The sequence below is a fragment of the Mizuhopecten yessoensis genome, unplaced genomic scaffold, assembly GCF_002113885.1.
Source record: "Mizuhopecten yessoensis strain PY_sf001 unplaced genomic scaffold, ASM211388v2 scaffold8469, whole genome shotgun sequence".
Classification (NCBI taxonomy): Eukaryota; Metazoa; Mollusca; class Bivalvia; order Pectinida; family Pectinidae; genus Mizuhopecten; species Mizuhopecten yessoensis.
The window spans coordinates 334,181-348,885 of NW_018407563.1; the positions used below are offsets into that span (position 1 = coordinate 334,181).

At 36.9% G+C, this 14,705-nt stretch overlaps 2 protein-coding genes across 2 annotated transcripts in view; one reads left to right on the forward strand and one right to left on the reverse strand.

Annotated features, from left to right (window-relative positions):
- Positions 1 to 954: 954 nt before the first annotated feature.
- Positions 955 to 3,277, reverse strand: LOC110456017. Its single transcript, XM_021506530.1, has 2 exons — positions 2,070 to 3,277; positions 955 to 1,335 (listed from the first exon to the last, which is right to left on the reverse strand). Exons 1-2 carry the CDS (start codon positions 2,463 to 2,465, stop codon positions 955 to 957), a joined length of 777 nt encoding a protein of 258 aa, XP_021362205.1. The 5' UTR covers positions 2,466 to 3,277.
- A 7,919-nt stretch (positions 3,278 to 11,196) lies between these two features.
- The window catches only part of LOC110456037 (all-trans retinoic acid-induced differentiation factor-like), a 9,181-nt gene continuing 5,672 nt past the window's right edge, over positions 11,197 to 14,705 (forward strand). The window contains exons 1-2 of the mRNA XM_021506562.1: positions 11,197 to 11,359; positions 14,214 to 14,329. Coding sequence (XP_021362237.1) covers positions 11,276 to 11,359; positions 14,214 to 14,329 — 200 coding nt within the window. The 5' untranslated portion in view covers positions 11,197 to 11,275. The remainder of the gene's footprint in view (positions 11,360 to 14,213; positions 14,330 to 14,705) is intronic.

Below are 14,705 nucleotides of genomic sequence, written 5' to 3' on the forward strand. Positions count from 1 at the left end.
ATGTTTCAGTAGGCTATATCATAAACTAAGATGTCGTAGTAGGCTATATCAAAAAACCATGTTTCAGTAGGCTATATCATAAACTATGATGCAGTAGGCTATATCATAATCCATGTTGCAGTAGGCTATATCATAAACCATGTTTCAGTAGGCTATATCAAAAAACCATGTTTCAGTAGGCTATATCATAAACTATGTTGCAGTAGGCTATATCATAAACCATGTTGCAGTAGGCTATATCATAAACTTTGATCCAGTAGGCTGTATCAAAAACCATGATGTCGTAGTAGGCTATATCACAAACTAAGATGTCGTAGTAGGCTTTATCATTAACTATGATGCAGAAGGCTATATCATAAACCATGTTGCAGTAGGCTATATCAAAAACTTTGATCCAGTAGGCTGTATCAAAAACCATGATGCATTAGGCTATATCACAAACTAAGGTGTCGTAGTAGGCTATATCAAAAAAACATGTTTCAGTAGGCTATATCATAAACTAAGATGTCGTAGTAGGCTATATCAAAAAACCATGTTTCAGTAGGCTATATCATAAACTATGATGCAGTAGGCTATATCATAATCCATGTTGCAGTAGGCTATATCATAAACCATGTTTCAGTAGGCTATATCAAAAAACCATGTTTCAGTAGGCTATATCATAAACTATGTTGCAGTAGGCTATATCATAAACCATGTTGCAGTAGGCTATATCATAAACTATGATGTCGTAGTAGGCTATATCATAAATTATGATGTTGCAGTAGGCTATATCATAAAGCATGATGACGCAGTAGGCTATATCATAAACTATGATGTCGTAGTAGGCTATATCATAAACCATGATGTCGTAGTAGGCTATATCATAAACCATGATGTCGTAGTAGGCTATATCAAAAACTTTGATGCAGTAGGCTATATCAGAAACCATGATGCAGTAGGCTATATCATAAACTAATCATAGTTTATGATGTCGTAGTAGGCTATATCATAGATTATGATGTCGTAGTAGGCTATATCATAGATTATGATGTCGTAGTAGGCTATATCATAAATTATGATGTTGCAGTAGGCTATATCATAAGCTATGATGCAGTAGGCTATATCATAAACTATGATGCAGTTAGCTATATCATAAACCATGATGTCGTAGGCTATATCATAAACCATGATGTCGTAGGCTATATCATAAACTATGATACAGTTGGCTATATCATAAACTATGATACAGTTGGCTATATCATAAACCATGATGTCGTAGGCTATATCATAAACTATGATGCAGTAGGCTATATCATAAACTATGATGCAGTAGGCTATATCATAAACCATGATGTCGTAGTAGGGTATATCATAAACTGAAATGTCGTAGTAGGCTTTAGCACAATATACAATTGCTTCATGGCATCCCGAGGTAGGGGGAGACCTGGGGAACTGTTTGACCGAGGCCGCCAGGCCGAGGGCAAACAGTTCCAAAGGGTCCGCTACCGAGGGATGGTAGTATTGACTGTTCCCCAAATAGCCAAGAAACAATTGTTTTATTACCAAATACATGTTAGTATTAGTATTAAACCAATAACACTAAGTTGCAGTCACCGAAACGCTTGAACGGGGGTCGCGAGTGGGGATTTCTGCGGGTAACAGTTCGCTCTGACCGGGAAAAAAGTTTTGACTGTTTCACCCCTACAGCCAAAATTTAACAAAAAGCCAGAAACAGTATACAATTGTTTCATGGCTATTTGGGGAACCTAGCGGCCTCGGGCAAACAGTTCCCCAGGACTTTCCCCTACCTCGGGATGATAGTTTTGACTGTTCCCAAAATAACCATGAAACAATTGTATACTGTTTCTGGCTTTTTGTTCAATTTTGGCTGTAGGGGTGAAACAGTCAAAACTATCATCTCGAGGGGGGATTTCTGCGCATCGAATTCGCGCCGGGTAACAGTTCGCTCCGACCGGGAAAACAGTTTTGATTGTTTCCCCCCTACAGCCGAAATTGGACAAAAGGCCAGAAACAGTCAAAAATGACTAATTATGATTTATATAGACTATTGGGTAATAAACCATGATGTTGCAGTAGGCTATATCATAAACTATGATGCAGTAGGCTATATCATAAACTATGATGTTGCAGTAGGCTATATCATAAACTATGATGCAGTAGGCTATATCAAAAACTATGATGCAGTAGGCTATATCATAAACTATGATGCAGTTGGCTATATTATAAACCATGATGTCGTAGGCTATATCATAAACTATGATGCAGTAGGCTATATCATAAACTATGATGTTGCAGTAGGCTATATCATAAACTATGATGCAGTAGGCTATATCATAAACCATGATGTCGCAGTAGGCTATATCATAAACCATGATGACACAGTAGACTATATCATAAACCATGATGTCGCAGTAGGCTATATCATAAACCATGATGGCGCAGTAGGCTATATCATAAACCATGATGGCGCAGTAGATAATTGTTCGAAAGTGAAAATATCAGCATTGTTTGTAATATGATACTGTATGTGTTGTGAATATCTGCATGTACTATCGTCTTATTTCTGTTATTTTGTTTTCCATGCTGGCGGGGTCGGAATGTTACTCTGTATTCCATATATACAAAGTATTTCTCTTTCTATAGCACAACACAATGGTGGATTTTTATCTGTATTTGTATTCATGTTATTTGTTTATTCCAGCCCGACACGGTGACGGGGCTGGAAGTCACTCTCTATTTAGCAATACGTTTGTGTCATTACACAGAATGCATTCGTATCGATGAAGTTTGCTTTCAGGAAATGTACACCACAAGGAATTAATTCAATTATATGTTGTTAAGTTGGAAAAAATAAATGCTGAAGTATAATCAAAATAAGTAATTATATATTTGTAATAGCCATTAAGTTGTCAGGTGAACTAAATTGTTCTCACAATTAATAACTATTGTTGTAATCGTGATGATAAGCAATTTCTATTTTCGAATCCTCCTAATTAAGAAATTCAAGACACAGTGTCCTTCCTTTACTTATCATCTCCTCACACATGCACAAATTTACTATACTTGATTTTGTTATATTTTCCTCACAGATTATGACTTGTTTGACAGTATTAATACAGCAGGGTTTTGTTATCAATAACTAGATGATTTATCAGGATGTTGTTGTTATGTGTTTGTATCACTCTGGGAAATGCATGAATTATACTCAGTTATAATATATAAATACATGTTTACTCATATATGCTTCTTGTAGAAATAACAGACGAATAAACTACCTTTTTTCTTCGAACGATGTTTTTTCTCCTTTCTCACTGAAAACATCGATGTTTTCTCTCCTTTCTCACTGAAACCATCGATGTTTTCTCTCCTTTCTCACTGAAAACATCGATGTTTTCTTTTTTACTTAAAACATCGATGGGGTTTTTTCACTGAAAACATCGATGTTTTCTATGTAGTACACACATAGTGGGTAAGTCTACTGTCCTCATCTCCTTTTATACCAGCAGCCAGAATACCGTCGATGTAAAAGTCCTCCTTCACTATCTTTAGTACTGACATATATAACGCTCACAATGTGAGCGACTCTTAGCGACGTAATTTAAGTATTCAAACCTTCCCTTTTACAGCTAGAATGTTATCTTTGTAATAATTATCTGTAAGCAATCATCCCACAGACAGTTTCCTTTGTAAATCTTCTACCTATGTCAATTCATGCTGAAGAATATCATATAACAGTGCATTAAAGTATAAAGGGTTACCGCCTGTTCTTAGAGTTTTCCAACGTGTTAATAGTACACTGATGTAAGAACCGGATTGTGAAAAGATTCATGTAGCACAACCAAAAAGTGATTATATGTGACGTTTCTTTTTGCATCAACCAGTACAAAAACTACGACGCATCGCAAATTGGAGAGGCCGGAAGGCGATTTGGGGTCCGCCTTGGTGAACACCGGAAAGATACGGAAACCCAAGAGGAAAATAAATACACCAGATCAGAAAAGAAGCAGTCGGAGTCCCAGATCAATAAATCGTCAATCACAGACCATGCCACACAGATAAATCATGTGATTGACTGGGATAACTCCATGTTATTAGACAGAGAGAACAATCAATCTGTTGAAGCGGCAGATAAAGAAAGTCATCTGGATACGCCGCAGTGGGCCAGTTCTGAATCGAGATGATCGGGCTCATAGACTCTCGCACATCTATGACCAAAACAAAGCGTAGCTGAATCGAGTCATCTTGGTACCTATATAACAACTCATTTTGCATAAGCTTACAGCATAGCCGAATCGACATCGATTTGTGGAAAACTCGTACATATTGTCCACCTTTATGTACACTTAGGTAACAGAGTACATACCATACTAGTCATCGAAACGGCGCTTATACACACTCTTTTGTTGTGCTACATGATTTTTTTCACTATCCATAATCACCAACCTGAAGAAAATGTTAAGAAAAAGAACAGACTTATTAACATTGCACTAACATGTTAACAGTACAATCACATGTTAACAATACAATCACGTGTTAACAGTACACTCAAATGTTAACAGTACACTCACGTGTTAACAATACACTCAAATATTAACAGTACATTCACGTGTTAATAATACACTCACGTGTAAACAAAACACTCACATGTTAACAGTACACTCAAATGTTAACAGTACATTCACGTGTTAACAATACAATCACGTGTTAACAGTACACTCAAATGTTAACAGTACACTCACATGTTAACAATACAATCACGTGTTAACAATACAATCATGTGTTAACAGTATACTCACGTGTTAACAATACAATCACGTGTAAACAAAACACTCACATGTTAACAGTACACTCAAATGTTAACAGTACACTCAAATGTTAACAATACAATCACATGTTAACAATACAATCATGTGTTAACAGTATACTCAAATGTTAACAGTACACTCAAATGTTAACAATACAATCACGTGTTAACAATACAATCATGTGTTAACAGTATACTCAAATGTTAACAGTACACTCAAATGTTAACAATACAATCACGTGTTAACAATACAATCATGTGTTAACAGTATACTCAAATGTTAACAGTACACTCAAATGTTAACAATACAATCACGTGTTAACAATACAATCATGTGTTAACAGTACACTCAAATGTTAACAGTACAATCACGTGTTAACAATACAATCACGTGTTAACAATACAATCATGTGTTAACAGTATACTCACGTGTTAACAATACAATCACGTGTAAACAAAACACTCACATGTTAACAGTACACTCAAATGTTAACAGTACACTCAAATGTTAACAATACAATCACATGTTAACAATACAATCATGTGTTAACAGTATACTCAAATGTTAACAGTACACTCAAATGTTAACAATACAATCACGTGTTAACAATACAATCATGTGTTAACAGTATACTCAAATGTTAACAGTACACTCAAATGTTAACAATACAATCACGTGTTAACAATACAATCATGTGTTAACAGTATACTCAAATGTTAACAGTACACTCAAATGTTAACAATACAATCACGTGTTAACAATACAATCATGTGTTAACAGTACACTCAAATGTTAACAGTACACTCACGTGTTAACAATACAATCACATGTTAACAATACAATCATGTGTTAACAGTATACTCAAATGTTAACAGTACACTCAAATGTTAACAATACAATCACGTGTTAACAATACAATCATGTGTCAACAGTACACTCAAATGTTAACAGTACACTCACGTGTCAACAGTGCAATCACATGTTAATAATACAATCACGTGTTAACAGTACACTCAAATGTTAACAGTACATTCACGTGTTAACAATACAATCACGTGTTAACAGTACACTCAAATGTGAACAGTACACTCACGTGTTTACAGTACACTCACGTGTTAACAGTACACTCACGTGTCAACAGTGCAATCACATGTTAACAGTACACTCAAATGTTAACAGTACACTCACGTGTTAACAATACAATTACGTGTTAATAATACACTCACGTGTCATCAGTACGCTCACGTGTTAACAATACACTCACATGTTAACAATACACTCACGTGTTAGCAATACAATTACGTGTTAATAATACACTCACGTGTCATCAGTACACTCACGTGTTAACAATACACTCACATGTTAACAATACACTCACGTGTTAGCAATACAATTACGTGTTAATAATACACTCACGTGTCATCAGTACGCTCACGTGTTAACAATACACTCACATGTTAACAATACACTCACGTGTTAACAATACACTCACGTGTTAACAGTACACTCACGTGTTAACAGTACACTCACATGTTAACAATACACTCACGTGTTAACAATACAATTACGTGTTAATAATACACTCACGTGTCATCAGTACACTCACGTGTTAACAATACACTCACGTGTTAACAGTACACTCACGTGTTAACAGTACCCTCACATGTTAACAATACACTCACGTGTTAACAATACAATCACGTGTTAATAATACACTCACGTGTTAACAATACACTCACGTGTCATCAGTACACTCACGTGTTAACAATACACTCACATGTTAACAGTACACTCAAATGTTAACAAAACACTCACATGTTAACAATACACTCAAATGTTAACAGTACACTCAAATGTTAACAAAACACTCACGTGTTAACAATACACTCCAAAGTTAACAGAACATTCACATGTTAACAGTACACGCAAATGTTAACAAAACACTCACGTGTTAACAATACCCTCACATGTTAACAGTACACTCACGTGTAAACAATACACTCACCTGTTAACAATAAACTCACGTGTTAACAATACACTCCAAAGTTAACAGAACATTCACATGTTAACAGTACACTCAAATGTTAACAAAACACTCCCGTGTTAACAATACACTCACATGTTAACAATACACTCACGGGTTAACAGAACACTCACGTGTTAATAGTACACTCACATGTTAACAGTACATTCACATGTTAACAGTACACTCAAATGTTAACAGTACACTCACGTGTTAGCAGCACACTCACATGTTAATAGTACATTCACCCACATTTCAACAGCACGTGTTTACATTACACCCTGGTGTTAAGTACCGATCGTCATTAATAGACGTGTCAATAGTACACCTATGTGTCAAGTATCGATTGTAGATATGATCAAACGGCGTCTCTTCAAGTCGTCGCATCGTTAACCGAAAGTCACTACCGCCAAATTGTCGTCTGTTCTAGAACAGTGTCGGACTAATTACAGCTTCTAACGATAGTTTGTACTTTTTATATTGCAGACACGTCACACATATCTCACTGACATAAACTTGAGGAAGTGAACGGTCTTGTATGATTAGGTAAAGACATTTTGTTGGAAATGACACTGTCTGGAGAGTGGAGTCAGGCTATTATCTGTATGGAGTCGCAAGATATGAAATCTGGTTATTTCAGCGTTCAAATTGACAGAGTTCATAATTTGCAAATGATTACATAATATTGCAAAATCCAAATTAGCCCAAAATTAAACTAGTTCCCCAAATAAAGCCGGGTAAGCTTTATTTTATAACCAATTTGTTCCATACACCTTCTAGCCGATTTTTAGATTATGATTTTAGATAAGTACTCAATTATTATTTTTTAAATCACACACACACAAACTTTGCGAATATTGTGCCAGACAATCTTTACAAGACTGTAGAATCTTTAATAAAGACTTAATTGGTATACAAATACAGAAAATCAACTTGTGACGTTACCGCCTCGTCTACGTATGATTTAACATATTGGAAATATCCAAAACTATTATATATATATATATATGAACTATGGACAGAATACGAAACTTTCATTTACAGAACCGGTATCCCACCTATGTGACAACGCCTGCAGGAACCGATAAAGAATAAACCCGAAGTTACCTAAGGAAAGTATCGTATGAGGCGACTAAAGTGTGAACCCCCTGTAGAATTGAATTGGGGATTTGCTTTTGTGCTCTCCTCTTGGGGACACAAAAACTCTCAAAATAAATTTGCTGCACCCATTGCAATATTTGGGATCTTTTTATTTCTGTCTACTTCTAACTACCTTTTATTTCCTAGCTCCTTGTTTGGCAATACCTCACTTTTGGTTTGAATATTGAGCGTTCGCCAAGGTGAGGAAGGCAATGGGTTCTGTCCCCAGGCTGGGACCATGCAAAGTCCTAAAAAATGGTAGTTGTTATTCCCTGCTTAATGTTCAGCATTTGGGGAAATGGCAACAACTAGTTCACCCGTTGTCAGCATAATGTGACCGGACGGAATGCCTTACACCAACATACCCTGTCTCCGGCACACATACAAACATGCACGCATACGCGTAATACCTGGAGACATGTTCGTAAATGACCTTAGCTGTTAAAAGGACGTTTAACAAAATAAGACCAAAACAACCCGAACCAATGTGACACAAACAGAAGACACCTATGCTGATATGTTTGAGATCCTGAACCTGTTTGACATTCAATTATCAAATCAACAATTTGTTGTAAAGTGCTGCAGTGAAGTGTTAGGGGAAATGAAAGACGAAAATCAAGGAGTTTGTTTGACTTCGGGCTAAAATGTATTCCTACAATTATTGTGGTAAGGAAAAGCAAACCGCCAAAGATGAAGCACTTCCAATCTTAGAACATAATAACCCCTACATCATGTACCAACATTACAGAGAATGTATAACCGTCTTCCACATCAACAGGTACAGCATTTAATTCACACTACGCCAGCTATTCATTGCCAACCACAATAAAATGTAGTTTTGACGGCGAACGATTAGCTTGAGACGAGATAAACACGCTACACTAGGCACACCATAGTACTTGATTGACCATCCTCGAAAGTCCATGGGTTACGCTCACGTAACTCTTCTGCACCCCTGAAATATGTCTTGAACCAAAAAGAAAAGCACGATGTTAGCTATTTAATTGGTTTTAGGTAAAAATATTTTCGAAATCTCTCGGCTGATACATGCACTTTGAAGATAAAATCGGAAGGACACCCAATGTCATAGCCTGACAATTTACCGTTACGTTGTCACAGGATTCTATCGATGTACACCAAAGAATCACTTTTACATTCATTATCCAAAAGGTGGTCATAAACGGAGCCTTCGATTTTGCCATGACATATTCCAGGGGTGCAGAGAACAGAAGAGTACATAATGTACCGGGAAATTTCCGCCATTTCGATTTTCGCCTTTTTCGCCCTTCAAAATAAGGGCGAATTTATCATAACAGCGCAAATAAATTAACAGCATACCCTATATAGTTATTAGATTTTCAGGGCGAAATCAACTATGGGCGGACATGGCGGTAACAAGTGAAAGGCCAAAATTTGTCTTGGCGAAAAGTTCCCTGTATACTGTAATCCGTTGAATTTCTAGGATGTTGATTGAGCTGTAGTGCTTACTTTCTACAAAACAATAAATGTCTAAACGTTCTTTGTACATCCGGGACAGGCAACCTACTCTTCATCTCCACTCCGGAATGCGATACATAAGGAATATAGAAACAACCTAAACGTCCTTACAGTCAACTTCCAAAGTATATGTAACGAGAGAGAAGAACTGTGTAACTTAATTGACAGTGTCGACCCAGACATCATCGTTGGCACAGAAACATGGTTAAACCCGATATGTTTGGTTCAGAGTTGTTTCCCAGTAGTCACCATGTTGTTGCTAGGCGTGACAGATCATCAGGCTACGGCGAAGTTATTATTGCTGCTAAAGTTACCACCCCTTGAAGTATTATCTATGATAATAACACAGAAAGGGTTGCTGTTAATATCACCTGCAATGATAACAACACACTATTCATCATCTACAATCTACAGACCAACAAACAACAACACTGAGTATACATAGAAGATTCTGTCCAATCCAACACTAACTCTACTATTTGGATAACAGGAGACGCCAACCTACCAACATAAACTGGGAACTGGGTAGCGGTTACTCCAGTTCCACTGGGAACTGGGTAGCAGTTACTCCAGTACTCTGGGAACAGGGTAGCAGTTACTCCAGTTCCCTGAGTAACATAGAGCAGATAGTTGAGTTTCCAACTAGGGACAATAACATCCTGGACAAATTCCTAACAAATCGTCCATCCTTAGATAATGTCTGCAAACCCATGGATCATGACATAGCTCTGACCCTCTCAAACATCAAGGCAGCATACCAGGGTCCTGTACAGAGAAGAACCCAATTGTGGGACAAAGCTGATGAAGTCCTTATACAGGACACTGCCGACCAGCTTGCCGTGGCCTTCACAGAGCAGCACCATGGAGACAGCAATGTGAACACCCTTTGGCTTGCTTTTAAGATATACAGTCAACAGCTCTTGGATCTTGTCCCATCCAATCTTACTTCCATCAGATTCAGTCAGCCTTCCATCACCAGGCATATCAAGCAGCTGCCCAGACGCAAGGATAGGGCCTACTACACTGCTGTTCTCAACCATCTCCATTGCCACAACTTGCTGTCAGACTTCCAGCATGTATTTATGAAAGGGTGATAATGTAAAAAACAGCTAATCCTCACCATAGATGACATAGCTAGGAGCCTTAACCATGGAGACAAAGTCAATGCCGTCCTTCTTGATTTTTCGAAAGCCTTTGAAAGATACCACACCGGAGACTCTTGAGCATTTTTTGGCAAATAAAATCTGATCAGTGTGAAACTCAAACTTGATCTGTAACAAAATTATAGGCGTACATACCAAAAATAAAATCATTTGGTTTAAGTGTTTAAAAAGTCTGAAAACTGTAGTGTGACTGACAGACTACAAACCTAGAAGTCGGTGTTTAGTCGCCTCCAACTTTGTTGGTAGGGGACTAAAAATGTTTTGCCAGAATTATATGTATCATATCTTACATATATATATATAATAGTAATTGGGGAAAACATTTGAAATAGCTGCGGGTTTCAAAAATGTGACACTTAAGCCCTTAAGTTGAAATAGTGTTAAATGTTAAAACGGCTTGCCATAGATGTCTGATATAATCTTTAAACTGAGATGAAAATCGGTAGTTAAAAATGCAAATTATACGGTAAATAAAGGTGTTTGCATATTGTAAATCATTAGTGACGTTCTACCTAAACTTATCAAATAGGTAAGAGTAAGCTCCCTTGAGGGAAGTCTTTTTTTGTAGTTTGTAGTGTTTACGTTCATGTGACTGAATAGAGAGGAAGCCCGCGTCCTAAAGAAATAGAGAACCCCTCTACACAATGGCGTTTTCATTTCATATAGGCATATTATACGTGATAGGTTTTGTTTTAATTGGATTAAGTTCAGGTTTCGGCACAAAAGATGTAAGCATTTTAATGTAAATCTTAAAACTTTCACTACAACTGACAACAGACTACTTTCAATCTGTCTCAGTAGAACTCCGTGTTGTACGCCTGCTTCACTCTTGAGTTCGCCTAATTCTCTTTCCATTTAAATAGCTTTAATGATTGTTTTGATTGCTGTTGAATTAGATCTGAAAGACAAGACAATATTTGTCTGATGTGGTTGAGTACCAATTCACTAATCTCGTTCCAATCTCTTCAAATGCGCTAGAATTCTGCTCACATTTTCTACTTCAACCCCCCCACCTCAATCTACCCTCCGAACCTTATAGTGCTGATATATATATACAATTCAATTTCATTTGGTTTGAATAAAAAGTTACAACAAGTTATAACAAGTCAACAAATATATCACAATATATAATTAATGTTATCAGGTTCATGTATAAGATATATTTGCATTATTTTTTTCAAACCTGCAAGCGCCCCAGGGTTTGATCTGTAAACACATTGTCCTCTTCCATTGCTTCCCATGCATGCGTGAAAGCCTTCTGGGAAATTGAGGCTGCATACTGTCTACAACAATTTCTTTGATGGTAAACCCTTCGGTATCGGTATTTATTACAGTTTACTAGTGAATATCATGAATTTTACATTTGATAAAAACATATCTTTAATGCAATGAAATAAACGAAACATAATAACTTCACAGGTAAAAACTTCACTCTTAGTATTGTCCAATCTGAATGGTACATTATATTCTCTGCGTAGATTTTCAGTTTCAAGTTAAGATGAAGTGGCGTAAGACTAAGTGGTTGTGTTGTCTACCTTTGCAGTATACATTATTACATAATTGTTTTGCATAACTACACAATTTATATCATTTTTGTCTGGAAATCTTACCAGATAATACAAGCAACGACAAAATAACAGTGAAAACCCATTCAAAATGGCGCTCTGTATTGTTGTTAAGCGTGACGTCATTACAACTTGGCGTCAAAAATAACGCTACACATTCCCACGCTTTTCTGATGAAGCAATATCTGTGCCACGTGACAAAGTGTTAGAAATAGAAAATTTCACAGTTTTCCAGTTCAATATGATATATTTATTTCACTTGTATAAAATCAATACTGGTATGTGATAACAACCAAATTGACGCTTTAACCTAGAAGACGGTTGATATTTTATCCAAAATAGGTACATTGTCAAAAGAAATATTTGCAAAACTTTCTGCAATTTTGCCAAAAGGTATAAATGATATTTTATGTAAATCATCTTATGTCCCGGCTTCTCTCTCTCAAAAGATGATGTTATTACCGAATCATTGACATTTAGGCCTAAACGTGTGGTTAAAACTGTATATTTGCGTGCTGTGGGACAATTATTGAGTGACGATAGTGCAAAATGAAAGGATATTGAGCGTGAACGGAATATTCTGAACGACAAAATTAATGCCATTAACAATTTGCATAATTATAATTAAAATAGATTCTAGTATGCAGAATCCGTTCCCTTGTGGTTGTTTGACCTCCAGTGAGTCCTTTTTGATAAAAAGGTTTGGTGTCCGGCAGCTTTGCTGCAATTTCTTGTTGCAATTATATTTCTATGGTCCTGGTATCAAAGACATGGGTTTGCCTAACAACATATGCCTGCTCGAGATATGTCTGCTTGTATAAACTCAACCAATTAACCCCTTTGCATTTGAATTCCCTTGAATATTGACATTGCCCCCTCGGTGAGGTGAACTTAATTAACTATCTAATAGATAAAGGTGGTCGGTGGTCACCTGTCATTTACTATTTTGTAAATGTGCAGTGATAAATTAAAGTCCAGGTCATACTTGCCAACTTTCTGAAATTTCCCAGCTGGAGTGGGGGGGATTACGCATGCTCAGAATTAAAAGCATAAATTGTACGCCCTAGGGAAAAAAGTATCACTTTTAAATGGCATCGTTTGGGCTGTTCTTTCAGGTGAAATCATCAGATCTCCAGGGAAAAAAGAACGGTTTAAGAAATTCACTGGTTGAATATGCTCACCTTTTGGGTCCAAAAAGTGTTGGCAAGTATGAGTCCTATGCTCATAGAATTTTAAGTGGTCTCATAGAATTTCTGGAAATACATTACTGGGCCATTGTATTTAGCAATACAGTTGAAAAGGACCCATGAAAATAAATTGTAGATTTATTACTGATGATGTGTAGGTAGATAAATTAGAATATCTTACTATGCATGTACAGATGTAAGTGAATAGTAATAATAATAATTTGAGGTTCTCATATACCGCTTTATCACAACCTAGTTCATAGGTCGTCACTAAATGGTTCACAAATTATTATCCGTGGTTATAGGGCCTTTGCAACCAGCCAATATCTTTCTCAACTCCCTGGGGAGCATACAGCCGGTGCTGCCATATCGGTACTCACAGATAGCATTCAACAATTCTAGCACTGCCCAACCACATACTCATTTACAGCTGAGTAGACTGGAACAAGCGGAGTAAAGTATCTTGCTCTACTACACAAAACAGTGCTGTGTCTACTCCCATAACATGAGAGGCCCCTGGTCGGCCTTTTTTCAATCGGATATGATTTTGCCGACTGCGACCTCGTTACACGGCGCCTGTCAAAAGTTTTTCGCCGCGTAAAACCTCTTACATTGTTGGAGTATGCTGTGTCCTGACTCGAACCTGCAACCCTGAGGTCACGTGCCTGGCTTCCTCACACTAGACTACCATGCCTTCTAATAGTAAACATACTAGTATGAAAGTATTTTATTCAACATACTCAAAATAGTAACTTGTAGATTGATTTGTTAAATTACATCAATACATAATGTTCCATTTTGATATTATTCATTATTTATTTCATTTTCAGATATGTTTCCCCCACAGTTGTCAAAGGAATAGTTCTCTGACATGCCAGAAGTCAAACAGCACAGAAATGGGGAGATGTTGTGTGATCAAGTCGGGGAACGTTACATATATCACAGAGTAAGTACTGGTAAATACTGTGAGATGTTGTGTGATCTATTCTGGGAAAGTTACATATATCACAGAGTAAGTACTGTCAAATACTGTGAGATGTTGTGTGATCAAGTCTGGGAACGTTAAATATACTACAGAGTAAGTACTGGTAAATACCGTGAGATGTTTGATCAGGTCTGGGAACGTTAAATGTATCACAGAGTAAGTACTGGTAAATACTGTGAGATGTTGTGTGATCAAGTCTGGGAACGTTACATATACTACAGAGTAAGTACTGGTAAATACTGTGAGATGTTGTGTGATCAAGTCTGGGAACGTTACATATATCACAGAGTAAGTACTGGTAAATACTGTGAGATGTTGTGTGATCAAGTCTGGGAAC